This window comes from Echinops telfairi, unplaced genomic scaffold, assembly GCF_000313985.2.
Source record: "Echinops telfairi isolate 266 unplaced genomic scaffold, ASM31398v2 ScPeMD7_31;HRSCAF=116, whole genome shotgun sequence".
NCBI lineage: Eukaryota > Metazoa > Chordata > Mammalia > Afrosoricida > Tenrecidae > Echinops > Echinops telfairi.
Window position 1 is genome coordinate 60,455,947 of NW_022103928.1, and position 16,325 is coordinate 60,472,271.

At 39.8% G+C, this 16,325-nt stretch overlaps 1 protein-coding gene across 11 annotated transcripts in view; it reads left to right on the top strand.

Annotated features, from left to right (window-relative positions):
* The window catches only part of SETD5 (SET domain containing 5), a 79,428-nt gene that overhangs the window by 50,339 nt on the left and 12,764 nt on the right, over positions 1-16,325 (top strand). For 10 of the 11 annotated variants that reach the window (XM_045289949.1, XM_045289953.1, XM_004702260.3 and 7 more), the window contains 6 exons: positions 213-293; positions 1,308-1,565; positions 2,358-2,678; positions 3,012-3,254; positions 8,187-8,316; positions 15,923-16,170. In XM_045289949.1, coding sequence (XP_045145884.1) covers positions 213-293; positions 1,308-1,565; positions 2,358-2,678; positions 3,012-3,254; positions 8,187-8,316; positions 15,923-16,170 — 1,281 coding nt within the window. The remainder of the gene's footprint in view (positions 1-212; positions 294-1,307; positions 1,566-2,357; positions 2,679-3,011; positions 3,255-8,186; positions 8,317-15,922; positions 16,171-16,325) is intronic. The other variant, XM_045289955.1, reaches the window with a different exon arrangement.

Genomic DNA, 16,325 nt, shown 5'->3' on the forward strand with positions numbered 1-16,325 from the left:
GAACAGACATCCGTCACGCGTGGGCAGCCTGTTTCATGTTGTTCATTCTCTTGGTTTCCCAGGTTTCAGCCCAGAGAATGGGCATTACTTGTTTTTGTTTGAAGCACTGGAAATTGTTTCTAAAGCATTTTACTACCCAGGTTATTTTTTAATGCAAATTGTTTTTTCATTAGAGTTTAAGAATGCAGCTAAATATTATCTCTGCTTTTAAGGAAATAGACAATCTAGAAGAACAACCAGAAGAAGAGAAAGAAGAGGTCCTTGATGATCAGGAGAATTCAGCTCATAGGAGGGTAGGTACCTCCTCATCTTCTGGTGCTACTGTTAATCCCTGCCCTCATGGCGCACTAGTTACCCACTCTGTTGCTGACCAAGGGGCCAGTGGTTTGAAACCCACCCGCTGCTGTGCAGGGAAAAGATCGGGAGGGAGCAGTGTGTTCTGTAAAGATGCACAGCGCAGATAAGCCTGTGTGGCCGTTTTGCTCTGCTGTTGAAATCAACTACGTGGTAATGAGGGCGACGGCAGGTGAAGCCCCTTCTAGTCTCCAGAGATGTGTCCTCTCATTTCCGTAATGAAATGCTGTCCACCTGTGGCTTTTTTAGGATGTCGAATTCATTATATTGTCTTGTTTTTCCATACATACAGACAGTAGTTGTCTACTGATTATTATCTAAAGATAATCTTCATGAGAAATCCCGTAAGAATCCTACATACATAACAATCTGATTTCCAAAAAGACTATTGAACAGTATTTTATTTAATTTGCTTTGAATGGTTTGTGTCAATTTTTACATATTTAAAAATTCTTTTATGCTGAAACCAATCATGTTTATTTCTGTCCTTGAATAAACATTTTAGGATGAAGTTCAAGGAAAATGTACTTGGCTATTTTTTTTAACTTTGAAAATGTAGTGGAAAATTTTGTTTTGATGGCTACTTTTATTTTAAATGTTTTCAAATACCTGACTTATTTCTAAAAGATGAGTTTTAACCTTATTGCCCTTTATTGTCTAAATGAAATGCTTTTATTCATAAGTTTTCTAGGACATAAGTGTCATCCATATGTTTTCATTGCTTATACTTAAAAAGTGGTCCTCATCTCTCCTAGTTGAGGCTTCCTTGTATCCACGTTAGTCTTTCTGTTTCTGGGCTGGTGCTGTTGAGTCAGAAAAGTCTGCCTCTAGTCTTGCCCTGTGGAGCCACTGAATGGGTTTGAACCACAGACCTTTTTGGTTAGTATCTGAATCCATAACTGCTTCACCAAAGCTCCTTGAGGAGGTCCATAGCTCATACTATTTCTTTCTAGACACGGGAAGATAGGAAGGTTGAAGCCATCATGCATGCTTTTGAAAACCTAGAGAAAAGGAAGAAACGGCGGGATCAGCCTTTGGAGCAAAGCAACTGTGACACAGAGATTACTACCACCACCACAGAGACTCCTGTGACAGAGGAGACAAAAGTGGAAACCCCTGAACCTGAAGTTAGCAACCCTGTTTCAAATGTTACCATCACAAGCACCCCACAGAGTGTTGGTGTGAACACTCGGAGGTCTTCCCAAGCAGGCGTAAGTGATGAAAGGGCTTAGACATCCTTCTTTTTTTTTTTTTTTTTCCTGGCTAATGTTAATTTCCTACTTTCGAGAACAGTTAAGGTGGGTATTTTGAGCCCTGTCTCTTAACACAGTAAGTAAAATCATGTACATTAAAGCCATTTTCTTCCAATGATTTGAAAGACTCAGATGAGTAACTGTTAAATTTAATTGCCTAGAAACTTTTAGACTAGAATGGAACTAACTTTATACTGTTTCTTATGAATAAACTATTGGTGAGGGCTTAGAAACCGTTTGCTTTCTCCATTGGACCTTCTGTGTAGCAGTTAACTGCCCAGCCTTTCATGGGGTTCACCAAATATGTTGAGATCATCTCTACTTCACACAGCCATGAATCCACGCCTTCCTCAGACTCTGGGGAGGGAGAACAAATCAGCTCCTTTCCTGAGTTCTCTTCCTTGCTAGGAGCCCTAAAGTTAGTAGCTGCCTACAGCCGGCTGTGGCCAGTTTCATCTCTTCCTTGCTAGGAGCCCTAAAGTTAGTAGCTGCCTACAGCCGACTGTGGCCAGTTTTATGAATGTGTATTAGAAACAGATATACCTAACCCAGGCATCTTCCTAAGCCTTGTATCTAGTTCATTGTATGAGTTTCTATTTTTAAGGAATACATTTTAAATAAGCGTTTCCAAATCCCCACTCTTTTCACCTACAGATACTTTAGGGTGCTTATGGTGAATAATCAGTTGGATAGATTGTTGGCTAGTAAGAAATTTCTGGTAAGCTCTTGATTCTCCTACGATTGTTACAGGATGTTGCTGCAGAAAAGCCAGTCCCTAAACCACCTCCAGCAAAGCCTTCTAGGCCCCGACCGAAGAGTCGCATTTCTCGATACAGGACCAGTTCAGCCCAAAGACTGAAGCGCCAGAAGCAGGCCATTGCACAGCAGGCGGAGCTGTCACAAAACGCCTTGGAAGACGGAGGAAATAGTAGCTTGGTAACTCCTGCTGAAGTTGGAAATGTAGACAATTTCGGAGAGAATCGACAATTACTAGGGTCTGACCCAGTAGTGGTATCAGTTCCTGGATCCCATGTCAACCGTGCAGCATCGAAGTACCCTAAAACCAAAAAGGTAAGTCAGGTTTTCATAAGGCTGGTCTGGCATGGGATGTGTCCTGAGAAAATGTTAGGACCTATGACCCCCTTTGTAAGATGGAGGTGCCTTAGTATTAGAAAATTCTAGACCAGAGGCTGTGGTGCAGAGGGCTAAAACCACCCTCCCCACTTTTTCTGTTACTTTTAAAGCAGACAGTATCACTGATAGCTAAAGTATTTCTCTCTGAATGGGGATGGAGTGAAGAGGGGAGATACCTTTGTTCTGGTCAAGTTTGCCTCTGTGACCTCTGTTGCTCCCTCTGGCTTCTACATCTGTATCATCGACTAACGATACCTTTTTTTACTGTAGTATCTAGTTACAGAATGGCTGAATGACAAAGCAGAGAAGCAAGAATGCCCTGTTGAGTGCCCTTTACGTATTACCACGGACCCAACTGTACTGGCAACAACTTTGAATATGTTACCTGGTCTGATCCATTCCCCGTTAATTTGCACCACTCCCAAACACTACATTCGCTTTGGTTCACCCTTTAATCCTGAGAGGCGCCGACGGCCCCTTCTGCCTGATGGCACATTCAGCTCCTGTAAGAAGGTATGTGTCTGTTTGTGTTTGTGTTTGTTTCACTCAGGATGCCCATAATCCTGACCTGTCTAATACAATCTCTAGATAGCCCCTGCCTATCCGTGTGAGTTCTCCAGAAGGAAGGCAGTTGTTTGACCAGTGTCTAGAAGTCAGTGGCGTCAGGTGCTGTCATTCTAGGTGCTCACTTTTGTGAGTATTCATAGTTGTGTTTTCGGAGTGCCCTTGAGGTTATTGAGTGAGTGTGCACAAGTTGGGGACTAGGTAGGGTAGCTGTGTGTCCTCTTGTGCTATTGGTTTAAATGTCCATTTGCAACTATTCCATGAGATTGGGCCCCAGGTTCTCAAGCAGTTTTGCATGCATTTAAAATGACTGGATTGTGTTTTGAATTAATCAGTATTACTTGAAGTAGATTTGAGGGAAAATCTAATTGTAATTGGATTTAGTTGCAGTAGGGTTTGGCGGTGGTTTACCGAATGCTCTTTGTTAGTTCCAGAAGCTGTGCATATTTTCCAAAGGGGGCTCTCAGGAATGTGTAATGTCATTCCCTTGTTTCTAGAAGCTTAGGACAGCTTTTCATTGGGTCTCCCCTGAGGAAAGTTCTGTCCCCTGGAACACCCTCTTCTCTTATCCTCAGATCTGGACAGAGGCTGCCTTCCTCAGTGTCTGCCATTGCCCTCCTCCACTGGCATCACGTACATGAGGGTGCTGCTTGTAGATTATTTGAGGTGATGAAGTCTCCAACTCCAGGCAGGTCCTCCCTGGCTCGTCCAAACAAGCTGTTCTCTCTACCCGCAGAAAGAAAGAACTTTCTCTGTGGTGGGAAGGGGTTGAAAACGAGCCAGAATGGGGTGGGCCAAGGAGGGAGGAGGGAAACGTGGATCTGTGCAAAAGGGAAAGGCACTGTTGCTGCCCGAGCAGCACACATTGAAGAGTCTTCCGAACTAACAGCACATCTTAGCTAAGTATCTGATTCGCTTACCTTGGTTGGTTTGGGGGATCCTCCCCAAGGGTGTGTATAGATAAGTGATGGAAATGGGAACAGTGACACATTTTCTTCAGATGGGTAGTAATACTATAAAGTTTCTCACAGGCTATTTTCTATTGGAAATTTGCTTCGGGGTTAGGTTTTTGAGCATGCTTTGTTCTATCAAGTTAGTTAGGCTAACTGGGATCTTTTTTTTCTTTTTTTAAAATTTATTGACAAGCTCTCTGGGATCTTAGGAGGAAGAAAAGGTAGTCTGACTTACAATAAGCACTATGATTAACCTTCATTAGTAATAGCGAGCTGTATTAACTCTGGTATGGCATGGAAAACTCAGAACTAGTTTTAGCATTGTTCTGTCTCTTAAGAATTAACAGTAGTAATATTTTCACTATTGTGCAGCTGATATGGAAAAATTAGGATGGGATACAATCTTGAGTGTAAAGGAGGGAGGAGCAAGCTGAAAGGTGGTCTAATAGATGTGTATATGAAATAAGCCTTTTCCTTTTGTCTTTGGCTAGATTGGAGAACTCGATTTTTTAGGTCTTAATTATTTGGGCCTTGTAAGAACGGTAAACAGTTATTTCATACAGAATAGTGAAGTCTGGTGATAAATAAATAAAACAGACTAGCCTCTTAAAATGCTTTCAAAAAACAAAAAAATAATAATAAAATGCTTTCATAGATAGTTCTGATAACGGCAGCACAATATTTTTGTTCCCAACTTTACCAAGTAGTATTGACCTGGAAAACCCAAAAATGTGCATTTATACCAGTTGAATATGATGGAGAATCCCTTTCTTACAGCTCTTCTTACCTGGCTGTGAACTTGTATATATCTACAGCTTATCTTTGTATGTCCACTGGCAGCAGATATCAATCCCATTTAGCTCTAAACTTGTTAGATCAGTAAATGTGTAATGACACTTTCAAGGGAGAGTTCAAGTTACATAAACAACGTACCTTGTGTAGGAAGATCATTAATTTTTTTTAAAACATTTGGACCTGATTTAAGTTTAAATCACTGCTTTAATATTTGCTGTAAACATTAAGATTAGCTTGTAATGAGGGGCAAAATTAATGAAATTTGGTCTTTTAACTGGAAATTAAGCCAGGGATATTAAACAGCTTTATATTGGCTAGGAATATGGGAGATGGGGGGGGGGGGGTTGTTTTGTTTTGTTTGGGTATTTTTGTATGTTTGTTTTTTTAACTGATTCAAAGGTATGCATGTATGGAGTTGGACCTAAGAATTCTCTTGATTGAACAAATTGTTTTCCCAAAATCCTGAAAGCCCCTCAATATAAATTATGTAGCTAGATGGGAAAAGCACCTTCTTGGGATTAGTTAGAGCAGTTACAGCATTCCCAATAAGCCCACTGATTCTTACCTGATTTGAGGATGTAAAAGACCTCATAAGTGTAAACCATACACGGAAAATTAAGGTTGTCTCTGGATTTGTACCCCATGGTAATATATAAGCAGAATCAAAAAATAACTTGACAGAAATTTGATTTACAAGAGACTTCACAGTGTTCGCAGAAAGTGTGATTGCATAGCCAAGAAGTCTCAGTTATGTCCCACCTTGTCCTAAATTCACCTTGTAGACATTAGTAAGTGTGTGGGACATTTGATCTACTAGATTATTTAGGAAACCAATCTGCCTGATGCAGGAGCAATGCATTGTGTCCCATTGTATACACTGGTGAGCTATTCATATGTGTATCTCCCTTCATGTCATTGAAATTCCTTTAAGTCCTCGTTGAACATTTACTATGTGACTAGTATTGTGCTACACGTTTTCTTTATAGATGGTGCCTCATTTAACTTTCATGACCCCTCTGAAGTGATCATGGGTATTGATAAGGTTAGGTAACTTGTTAGATTGAGACAGCTACAAAGGAACAGCCAGGTTTCAATCCAGGTCCTTTGGATTTTAAAATAAAACATGCTTGCTTGCTTTTTTTAATCCTCATAACAATGAAACCTTTAAACATACTTCTCTCACCCTCTGAGCCTCCTAAAACTCTTGAGCTTGATACAGTTTCACAGGGGCGAGAAATGTTTTTATGACTTTAACAACAGTAGGCAGGAAACGGGGACAACATAGAAGAGATTAGGGGATGGGGCCTAAAGTTCATAGGTGTGATTGGAACATGCTAAATACACACAAGGGTGGGTACATGGGTTTGTTTCTTTTTATGAGTCCTGGAATATTGTGGAAACATTGCAGGGCTATGGTGAGTGGGTTTAACACTCTGTGTGCTGTGTTAGGCTTTACACCAGCTAACCATAGAAGCACCTTATTCCTTAGAATGCCTCTCTCCTAGTTTTGTGCTCCCTTTTGTAGTCATCAGATCCAGAATATAAATTATTTTATGGGTACATCAACTTAACACTGGAAATAAAAGAAACTCACTTCTCTCAGAGCACAGTGCAGTGATCCCAAGGGAGTCCTGCCATCTGCTTTGGAAAGAAAAACTTGTACTAAAGGTGTCTCCAAAGGGTTTTCATTCTTCCTGGGTCTATTTTATCCCATCTATAAAATGAGTGCGTTGTAAAGGTGATCTTCGAGGTTGTGAGGCTCTGTGATTCTAATAATTCATATTCACATCAATATTCAGTACATAAGAGAGTTCTTGTTTTAACTTTTCAGAGACTTGGTCATATCCTAAAACATCGGAGTCATTCGGATGATGCTGGCTATCTCTCATAGATTCATTCACTCTGGTGGCCCAAGTTTCCCCTCCCCCACCCCTTTTATTGGACAGATCACTGTCATTTACATGGTGTAAAATGTTTCTGGCCAATTTGTCCTTGTTTATTATTCTTTACTGTAAGTTGTACTTGTTGAGAAATAGGCATCATAAAGCATGCGCAGATTCAACAGTAATGTGCAGTTTAGTGATAGTGGCCATATTCTTCGAGCTGCCCGACCATTCTCACCTGCCCTTCTGAGTTGTTCCTTCACCTCGATTAGTTCATTCATAAGGTTTCTAAGGGGAAATCTGATACATGTGCTCTTTGGTGAGGAGAAGACTTGCTTACCTGTAATACGTATTCCTAAATATGTAAATTATAATTACCCTTTGCTCTTCCTATTTGGGGGAGGGTCTGACTCAGAAATTGATGTTTATCAAAATTCGATCTGTCTTATGTCAGGGCAGGAGAACCACAGAGTGGTGAGAACCTACAACTGTGTATCTTAAGAGAACACAATTACAGGTAAGACATTTTCTCTCTTCCACAGGATGAGTAATTTTATTATGATCTTTGAAGTCTTGCTCTCTGATCTAAGTTTATTTCTTGTTGACGTAGGTTTCGATATTCACTACAGAAATATGTAATCAGTTGGAGCACGTCTTTTTTGCTTTGCCCTTTTGATTCGGCAGAAGGTCTTTTTGGTGGCCTGCATTCTTCGCGCATGTTTTAACTCGGTCGGTTGTGTAATGAGGGAAACGGTTCCACAGACTATTTCATTTGCAGCTAGACTTTGTAGCAACCTTTGGGTCCTATGGTGAAGAGCTAGTGGTTCTCATCCGAATCTTTTCTGTTGTCCATTCAGGAATCCCTAGCTCAGGCAGACAGTTCTTGAAAGGCCTTTATCTTCCTTCCAGGCATTTGTCTTCTGTCCCAATTGCATCACCTACATGATCAGAATCCGTCTTCCTCATCTCTTTCCCATCTTAAGTTACATGGAACGTTGAACAGTCACCACATTTTATTGGTTTTGACCTTTTGGTGATCCCAATTTTCTGGATTTTTCCCAGTATTAGGAGTTGATAGGGCAGGATTCTAGTATGCTGAAACACAGGCATAAAACATTTGATTGTGGAACTGAATGAGTGTTGGGTTGCAGCTCTCACCTCTTGATGTGTTAATGGTTAATGCATTTAAAATTGGCATATTCAATACTTTCCATCATCATTGATAGTTCCTGGTTTCTTTTCCCGTGTAGCGCTGGATGAAGCAAGCGCTGGAAGAAGGAATGACTCAGACTACATCTGTGCCCCGAGAGACGAGGACCCAGCAGCTGTACCAAAGGAACGAGGACAGTAGCTCTGCAGGCATCTGCAGAGACAGCGCAGGTACGCGTGTAAGACCGTTCTGGCTCGTGACCAGTGATCATTTCAAGACATGAAACTTTTCCATATGAGTGCTTAAAAGTCTGATACCCAAAATAAATCGTATTGTTCTCTAAATAGTTACTTTACATCTGTCTTTACAGAGGAGGAGATCTCCAGTCAGGGATCAGTTTTCCCAGGACGACAAAGAAGGAACTAGACAGTGTACAGATAACAGCAGAAATGGTTATGAACAGGTTAGATACATTTAAAGTAGTAAGTTAGGAAATCTATGTCCATATTTATAAGAGAAAAAGGCAACAAAGTGGTGGAACCCTTAATACCCACAGGAGAACCCTACAGTTCTAGGTGATTGAGGTGGTGAGGGCTTGGTTGAAGGGGCCATGAACGAATGCAGTAAAGAATTTTATTACCAAATGGTTTTTTGTTTTTGTTTGCGCAAAAGGGCTTTACACAGTACTGTAAAGTTTTTTTTAGAAGATGTAGCTGTAATCCAATTTAAAGTCTTCATGGCCTTGAAAACTCATTTGGTCCATTCCTCTGATGGCGAATATAGCAGACGTTTTCATTCGATTGTGATTGATTGCACCAGTGCATTAACTTCTGATGCCAACTTATTTTGATAAATCTTTTTAATAGAGCCGTTTTTGCAACTGAAACAAACTGCCAAAATAAATTAGAAACTAAAGCTCATGTAAGACCACAGCATGGTGTTTGAGTCTCGTAAATCCCACCTCATTGTTTCTATTCATTGGTTTGTCGAGTAAATACTTCTTGTATTTAAATTACTTTCTGGTTTATACATAATTAAGTACATGTATATTAGTCATGTTTATTTTTTCTTTTTATTTATTTTATGTAGTCCTATTTCTTTATATTAAATTTTGGGTAAGTTTTTTTTTTGTCCTTTGATGTGGGCTACTACCATTTTTTTTAATTATTGACATTCTTTTATCTCTGTATTGGATTATATCTCAAACTATCACATTGTAACTGCACAATAATGTAATCCCAGTACAGAAGGTAAATGATAACGTATATTTAAAATTGGCAAGAGGATTTCTGTGTGTTAATCAGATCTCAGTACTTCCCTCTCATCTTAGGTAAAGCACATGAATACAAGACTTTACTCTAGTCCTTAGTAGGCCTACAGGACAAGAGTAGAGCTGCCCCCGTGGGTTTCCAAGACTGTAAATCTGTACAGAAGTGACAGTCGCCTCTTTTTCTCTTGGAGCGGCTGGTGAGTCCAGACCGCTCACCTTGTCGTTAGCCAGCTCAGTGCGTGGCCCGTGATGCCACCAGGGCTCCACTGGAACCACTGGCATGAGTTCAAACTGCCAGCCTTTTAGTTCATAACATAGTACTTATGAAACTGAAAATGTGTATCAAATAATCAATGCGTTCAACATGCTATCAGACCCACAATAAAAATTACTACTACTGTGTTGTTCTACAGGAAATTCTCTTGCCAAATGTGCCTGAAACATTAACAGATAGTAGTCACATATTAGAATACATTAAAATCTGAAACTTTCCAAAACGCTACTTGTGTAGAAACTAAAGTTACTAAATATTTAAGGTGGGGAGAGGAGGTCGGAAGAATAACCTTTGTTATTTATAAATGATCTGGTAAGATACCTAGGAGAGTGTAAATTGTCATCTGGACAACTTCCAGTGATGAGAGTTGAATACAGTTTGAAATGACTGGATAGAATGTATGTATACAAACTTAAAGCACCTACAACTACACGGATGAAAGAATCTGCTTGATATCCTTTGTGGAACAGGTAGATCAGATTATTACTGAGAAGTATTTTTAAAGTTTCAAAGGAAGAGAGATCCTGTATTTCTTTTTTTTTCTTTTTTTTTTTTTGAGATCCTGTGTTTCCTATGAAAAATTATACTTTTAAATGTGTGTGGTATATAGGCTTATGTCTTGGTTGTCATATTGTTTTCTTTGTAATAATCTTGATTTTCAAAGTTGATTAAATCATTTGTAAATTAAAAGAATGGGCATGAAAAGGTAAGAAAAGAATGGAAAACACTCGTAGTAATAACTTACTTTTCTAAGAGCAATAAGATGAATTTCTAGTATGAAGTTAGTAATTATAATTTGTAGTATTAAGGCAAGACCGATTTCTTACAAGGTAAGTGGGGAAGTCTTGCTGATAAGGCTCTAGTTCATGCGCACAGAGCCTTATTCCAAACAAAACGTGTCAACATGTCTCTGTGGTCATTGGATCCCTACAGACACATTCTTTTCAGTAATACACCTGACTTTGTCTCTTCAGGGTGCTGCTATAAATGCATATATATATAATTGAACAGTGCCTTCTCTGAGGGTCTGTCGGGCCAGTTAAATTCAAGACAGAGAGGTCAGCTCAGAAGGTTACGGCAAATAATCTTAATAGGTCTTTAAAGATCTTGAACAATAAATCACAAGCTTGGTGTGAGAAAGTGTTTGTTTTTTCTTGTTGTTTTTTTTTAACAAAATTGAAAACTTCATAGTAAGAATAAGGGCATCGAGTTTGGGCTGAGGAACATTTCCACCTGGACAGTGCACTTGTTCATTCTTCTATGAAAGCAGGATTGTAGGCGAGGACTTTGTTATGCCATGCACCTTCCCTTGCTTTTCAGACTTTTTGTCCCCCAAGAACATTTCAGAGGAAGATTGAGTCCTTCAAGGACCCAAACGTGATGTTTTGATGTGATATAAATCCATGAGTGCAGAATTCTTCAGATGGAGAATCCTTCAAGAAACAACAGCGTCTTCTCGATTTTTTTGGTAGCAATACTGGTTGACTTAGTCCTTTATGAAAGGAGGAATATGTCCTACTCAGAGTAGTAAACCCATTTGAGAAAACTAAAGATGAAGCCTATTTTGAAAAGTGACTCTTGGGGGAAGATGGATATAAATGAAGACCGAATGATTATTCTCAGATTACTCATTAATTAAATGCACCCCAATAAAAAAATCCTAATAGTTATTCCTGATAGTGGCAGGTGATTCTCTTCCTTGAAAAGGAAAAGGATGCTAGAACAACCAAAGTACGGGGGGAAGAGAAAATAACTGGAATTACCCTGAACCATTTTACTAAAAAGTGTGACATATTTATGCCACATTAGGCGAGTAAGTGGGCAAAAACCACACCCCAGAATAGAGCTAGTTCAAGTAAGACTCTCTTAGATAAGTGTGATGTTTCAAATCAATGGGGAAATGAAAATTGTGTAATTTTTAAATATGCTGGGGAGAGGTTGTTTTTTGAGGTAGGAGGAATAAATTAGTCACTGCTGTACACTATAGCATGTTCTTAATGTCACATATGAAAGCATGTAGTTTGAGGGAAAATACGGTTGTATTTTAAATATATTGTTAGCTCTGGTTAAAAAGATTGTGCCAGGCATATAAATGAAAGATTTGTATTACGACAGAAAATAAAGGAAATTATTTTATCAAACGTACAACAAAATTAGACTAAAATTAAAACAGTCCCCCAAAATTAATATTTTTTACAAAGGGTCAGTATCCTTTCTATACCGCAGCAGTTCTGAACCTTGCTGGGGGGGAGGGGGAGCGTGTCAAACGACCCTTTCACAGGGGTCACCTAAGACCATCAGAAAACACATGTTTCCAGTGGTGTTAGGAACTGAGACACTGCTCCTCTATCCATCGCCAGGCGGGTCTGCCCACATGCAGATACACCCACCTACAAGTATCTGGCGTGAAGACTGTTACCCATGTTACAACATGCTTCGAGATGACATTTCATTTATTTGTAGTTAGAAATAAATATCTGACAATATATGATTACATATTGTTTTTGTGATTGATCACTGTGCTTTAATTATGTTCAATTTGCAATGAACATACAATGAAAATAATCCCACATATTAGATATTTACATGACAATTCATAACACTACCAAAATCATAGTTAGGAAGTAACGAAAATAATGTGATGGTGGGGGTCACCACAGCCTGAGGAGCTGTGTGAAAGGGTCACGGCCTTAGGAAGGTTGAGAACCGCTCACTGCTCTAGGGACTTCGCACAATCAAAAAGAGAGAACACAGCACCTAGAATATAATCTGAGTATAAAAATAGGTAATAAATATAAAACCCATCCACCTATGAGAACATTTCTTTGAATGGGTCTACATCTAGCTAGTTATTTGTGAAGAAAAACAGGCCAAAAAATGTAGAAATGTATTTAAAAAATTATTGGTGTTTGAGGTTTGCTATGCTTACAGTAGAAAACAATTGAAAATAGTTAAATTTTGGTACTATGAATAATGTATAGTCTCTGTACATTGGAATTGTTGTCACTAAAAAATAAATTTCTATTGTTTTGGGTCATGTATTTCTGAGTAAAAGTTGTAGGTTGTTGGGGGCGGTGTGGTTAAGATGTTAGTCGATAGTTGTGTCGTGATGAGAAGATCTGAATGGAAACACACCAGAATGTTAGCAGTGCTTCTATTGGTGGCTTATGTACTCATTAATGTCGTTTGCTGTTGCCATTATTGATTCCACAAGATCAGCAGTTGGAATCTAATCTCCTAATTGCTCCATAGTAAAAATAAAACACGAGCCTTTCTACTTTCATAAAGATTTTACAGCTTCCCAAGCACCAAGAGCATTTCTACTCTGTCCTCACCAAGCTCGCCCAGAGTTGGAATCGGCTCAGTGACAGTGAGGTTTTGTTTTATCTTTACGCATGGTGGTTCTGCATTGGCCTGCTGTCTCCTGTTAAAAGAGAAAAGATGAGATAGGCTTTCTACTCTTGTGTGTGAAGACTGACCTTCCCCTGGACCCTGCAGTTTTGCACTCCAGGACCTCAGAGATAAGTGGGCACCCCAGGCTTACTACGTAGTCAGAGCCACATAATATCAGCCATTCATTTACCCATCCACGCCACATGGCTTGTGGAGAAGGTGGTTGGGACCATAATGCAAAAAAATTGCCAAAGGGAGAGTGACCAGATTGGTTCTGTATCCCTGTTCATTAAAGGATTAGAATAAATGTAAGACATGCTTTGCCAACAATGCCCTTTGGAAGTGCGCAGTTGTGTGGGAAGTGGAGTGGGGGATTGTGCTTCTCAGAGCCTTAACCTATGCTGTGCTCGAAGCCTTACCTGTGCTATACATGAAGGACAGGCTGGCTGAGATCGTCTTGAAGATTGGAAAGGTCATCGACTGGGGGGGCCGGGGGTGGGGGCTGGGGAGGAGCTGTGCAGGAACCATGTATCTGCAGAGTCCCATCAGTCCCGACGAGCCCATTCACCTGACAGAAGGAGTGGGAGGACTAAGGCACATCCATCCTCAGTGCAGTGAAGGCAGTGAGATAGGTAGCCAGATGGCTGCCGCGGTGTCACTACAGTCGGCCCATCTCCCCACCAGTATTGATGAAATGGCTCAATGCAGTGGAAGGAAAAGGCTCCTTGTACTCTCCTAAAAGTTGATTTTCATGAAGGCTTTATTATTCTCAGGGGCTCGACTTTGCTGTTACATCCATGTCCCTGACTACACACATTATTGCTTCGTAAGCTCCTTGTTTTCGATGCTCCATCATTTTTTTCATTCCAAGAACCTTGCTCTTAACTAAGAACTTTCATTTGGAAAGAAGGAAAACGTTTGACATCATAACAGCTCATTGCATATTTATTTTTGGTGGCACTTCAAAAAAAAAAGGTCCCCTGTGGTTTCATTAGTGGAAATACGTCAGTCAGCATGCTTGTCAGATTGTATCAGCTGTAACTGATCAAAAATTATTAAAATGTTAACATGTGGAAACCATGGTCTTGGTTTTTAAGAGTTAAAGTCTCAGGGCCCACAAAGCCCTTGTAGGATCGCTGTGGGTCGGAATGGACTCCATGGGCAGTTTCCAGTGGGTGCTGAGTGACGTACACATCTGCTTAGATAGTCTTGGGGAAATGTGTGGGCAGGTGGAGAAAGCCGTAAACAATGGGCAGACTCACCCCGTTCTGCATGGAAGTGTCCATGGCAGCAGGTAACGCAGTAAAATTAACTCTCGGTTTAAAAAGTTGTGCTTTGTAAGTACAATGCTATTAAACTAGGAAAAAGGCAAGTGATCACTGCCCCATAAACTTTATGAAGGCAATATCAAATTAGTACATTATTGTTTTAAAAGTAAATATTAATAATCTAGAAAAAATTCACAGATATCACAGAAGAAAAATATACTTCGGGTTTTTTCCATTTATTTTAGCTTTTACTGTTTTGGTGCCTCAGCTCCTGTGTCACCTATTGTAGTCATATGCGGTTTCCCAATTTCCAGTCTGTCCTGCATGGAAGTAATAGTACTTCCAGATGAGTCTTCCTGATTATGACCTGCTGTCTGTCCCCAGGCTTTTCCTTAGAGCAGCACTTATCAACCTGTGGGTCGCAACCCTTTTGGGGGTCAAATGACCCTTTCATAGGCGTCGCCCCATTCATAACAGTAGCAAAATCACAGTTATGATGTAGCGAGGAAAATAATTTTCTGGTTGGGGGGTGGTCACCACAACATGAGGAACTGTATTAAAGGGTCGTGGCATTAGGAAGGTTGAGAACCGCTGCCTTAGAGACGGGGTAAATGCTTCCATTTGGGGACATAATTTAGTTATTAAGAAGAACGTTGGAGGCATATTGCCTAGTCTTTACCTCTCTGCCCTCATCTTTGAAACGGGGGTGCTGAGAATATTGCTGGATTTACAGAGCTATTGAAATTAAATCTACTAATTCATATAAAGCAAACATGTACCATGTTAGTAAAAATAGCTTTATTTTTAAAGTACAGATATACACACAACAGGGACCTATGTTGTGGCTAGTTCACATAAAGCATGTAACATACAAGCTTTTGAAAGCCCTCTTACATATTAACCATTATTTCATATACCTAGTTAGGTAGCCTGCATATAATAGATGTATGAATATCTTTTTAACTGTACATGGATGTAAAGAGTTTTTTCTTGGGAAAAGTGAAGTGGTTTGTGTAAGCTGAACAGTAAATAAAATTATAGTGCTAGTAATTTGCATTTTTAGCAGATCTACCTTCTTAAGTACAGTGGGAGAAGTCTAGGTAAGAGATTTATTTCCATCAGCAAAGTAGTAGTGCTAGCCTAGTTACTAAAAATAATTGGAGTAGCCTTTATAGAAGTCATGTCACATTTTGATCACCCAGGATATGGATATGGAAATGATGTATAACTCTTAACTAAATCATCGCAGAAACAGCTGTTGAAAAGTGGCAGAAGTATATAAATGAGTAAGGGATATGGATTTATCTTCTCTGTAGCTTGAGTTAGTGGCATGGTAGTAGATTAAGGGTGTTTCTCACACTGGATGTAAAATTAGTTGATTAAGCCATAAGAATCAGCCATTAGAAGTGTCAGTTCATCTAACATTTTTACTAAGAGATGCAATGTTTTAAGTATTAAGTGTGGTAAATTCAAAGTACCTGCGATCTTTGGGTTGATTGGAAGAGATAACTTAATGGGATGAGGCATAAGAAGAATTAAGGGTCATTACCGATTAGAAACGGATGGATCTTTACTGCACAGCCTCCATTAAGCTGTGGTTTCAGACTCTAATCCAAGCTTGTGTTTCACAGACTTGTTGAGCCCATTAAAGAAATGGAAGTCTCGCTATCTGATGGAGCAGAATGTCACCAAGTTACTACAGCCTCTATCTCCAGTCACACCGCCCCCTCCCAATCCAGGATCAAAGAGTCCCCAGCTGACCGCACCTGGTTCATCTCATCCAGGAGAAGAGGATTGTCGAAATGGATACAGCCTCGTGTTCTCACCAGTCACATCTCTTACTACTGCTAGTCGCTGTAATACTCCTCTGCAGTTTGAGGTGATTTGGGTTTGGTTGTTGGGAGTGCTGGATTGTGAACATTATGTGCACCTCATTTCAAATACAACGTCATATGGAATGTTTCTTTCCTGTGTTCCTTCACTGTCTTGACAAAAAATGGGAAACTTAAGGGTCAGTGTGACCTATTACCTGGT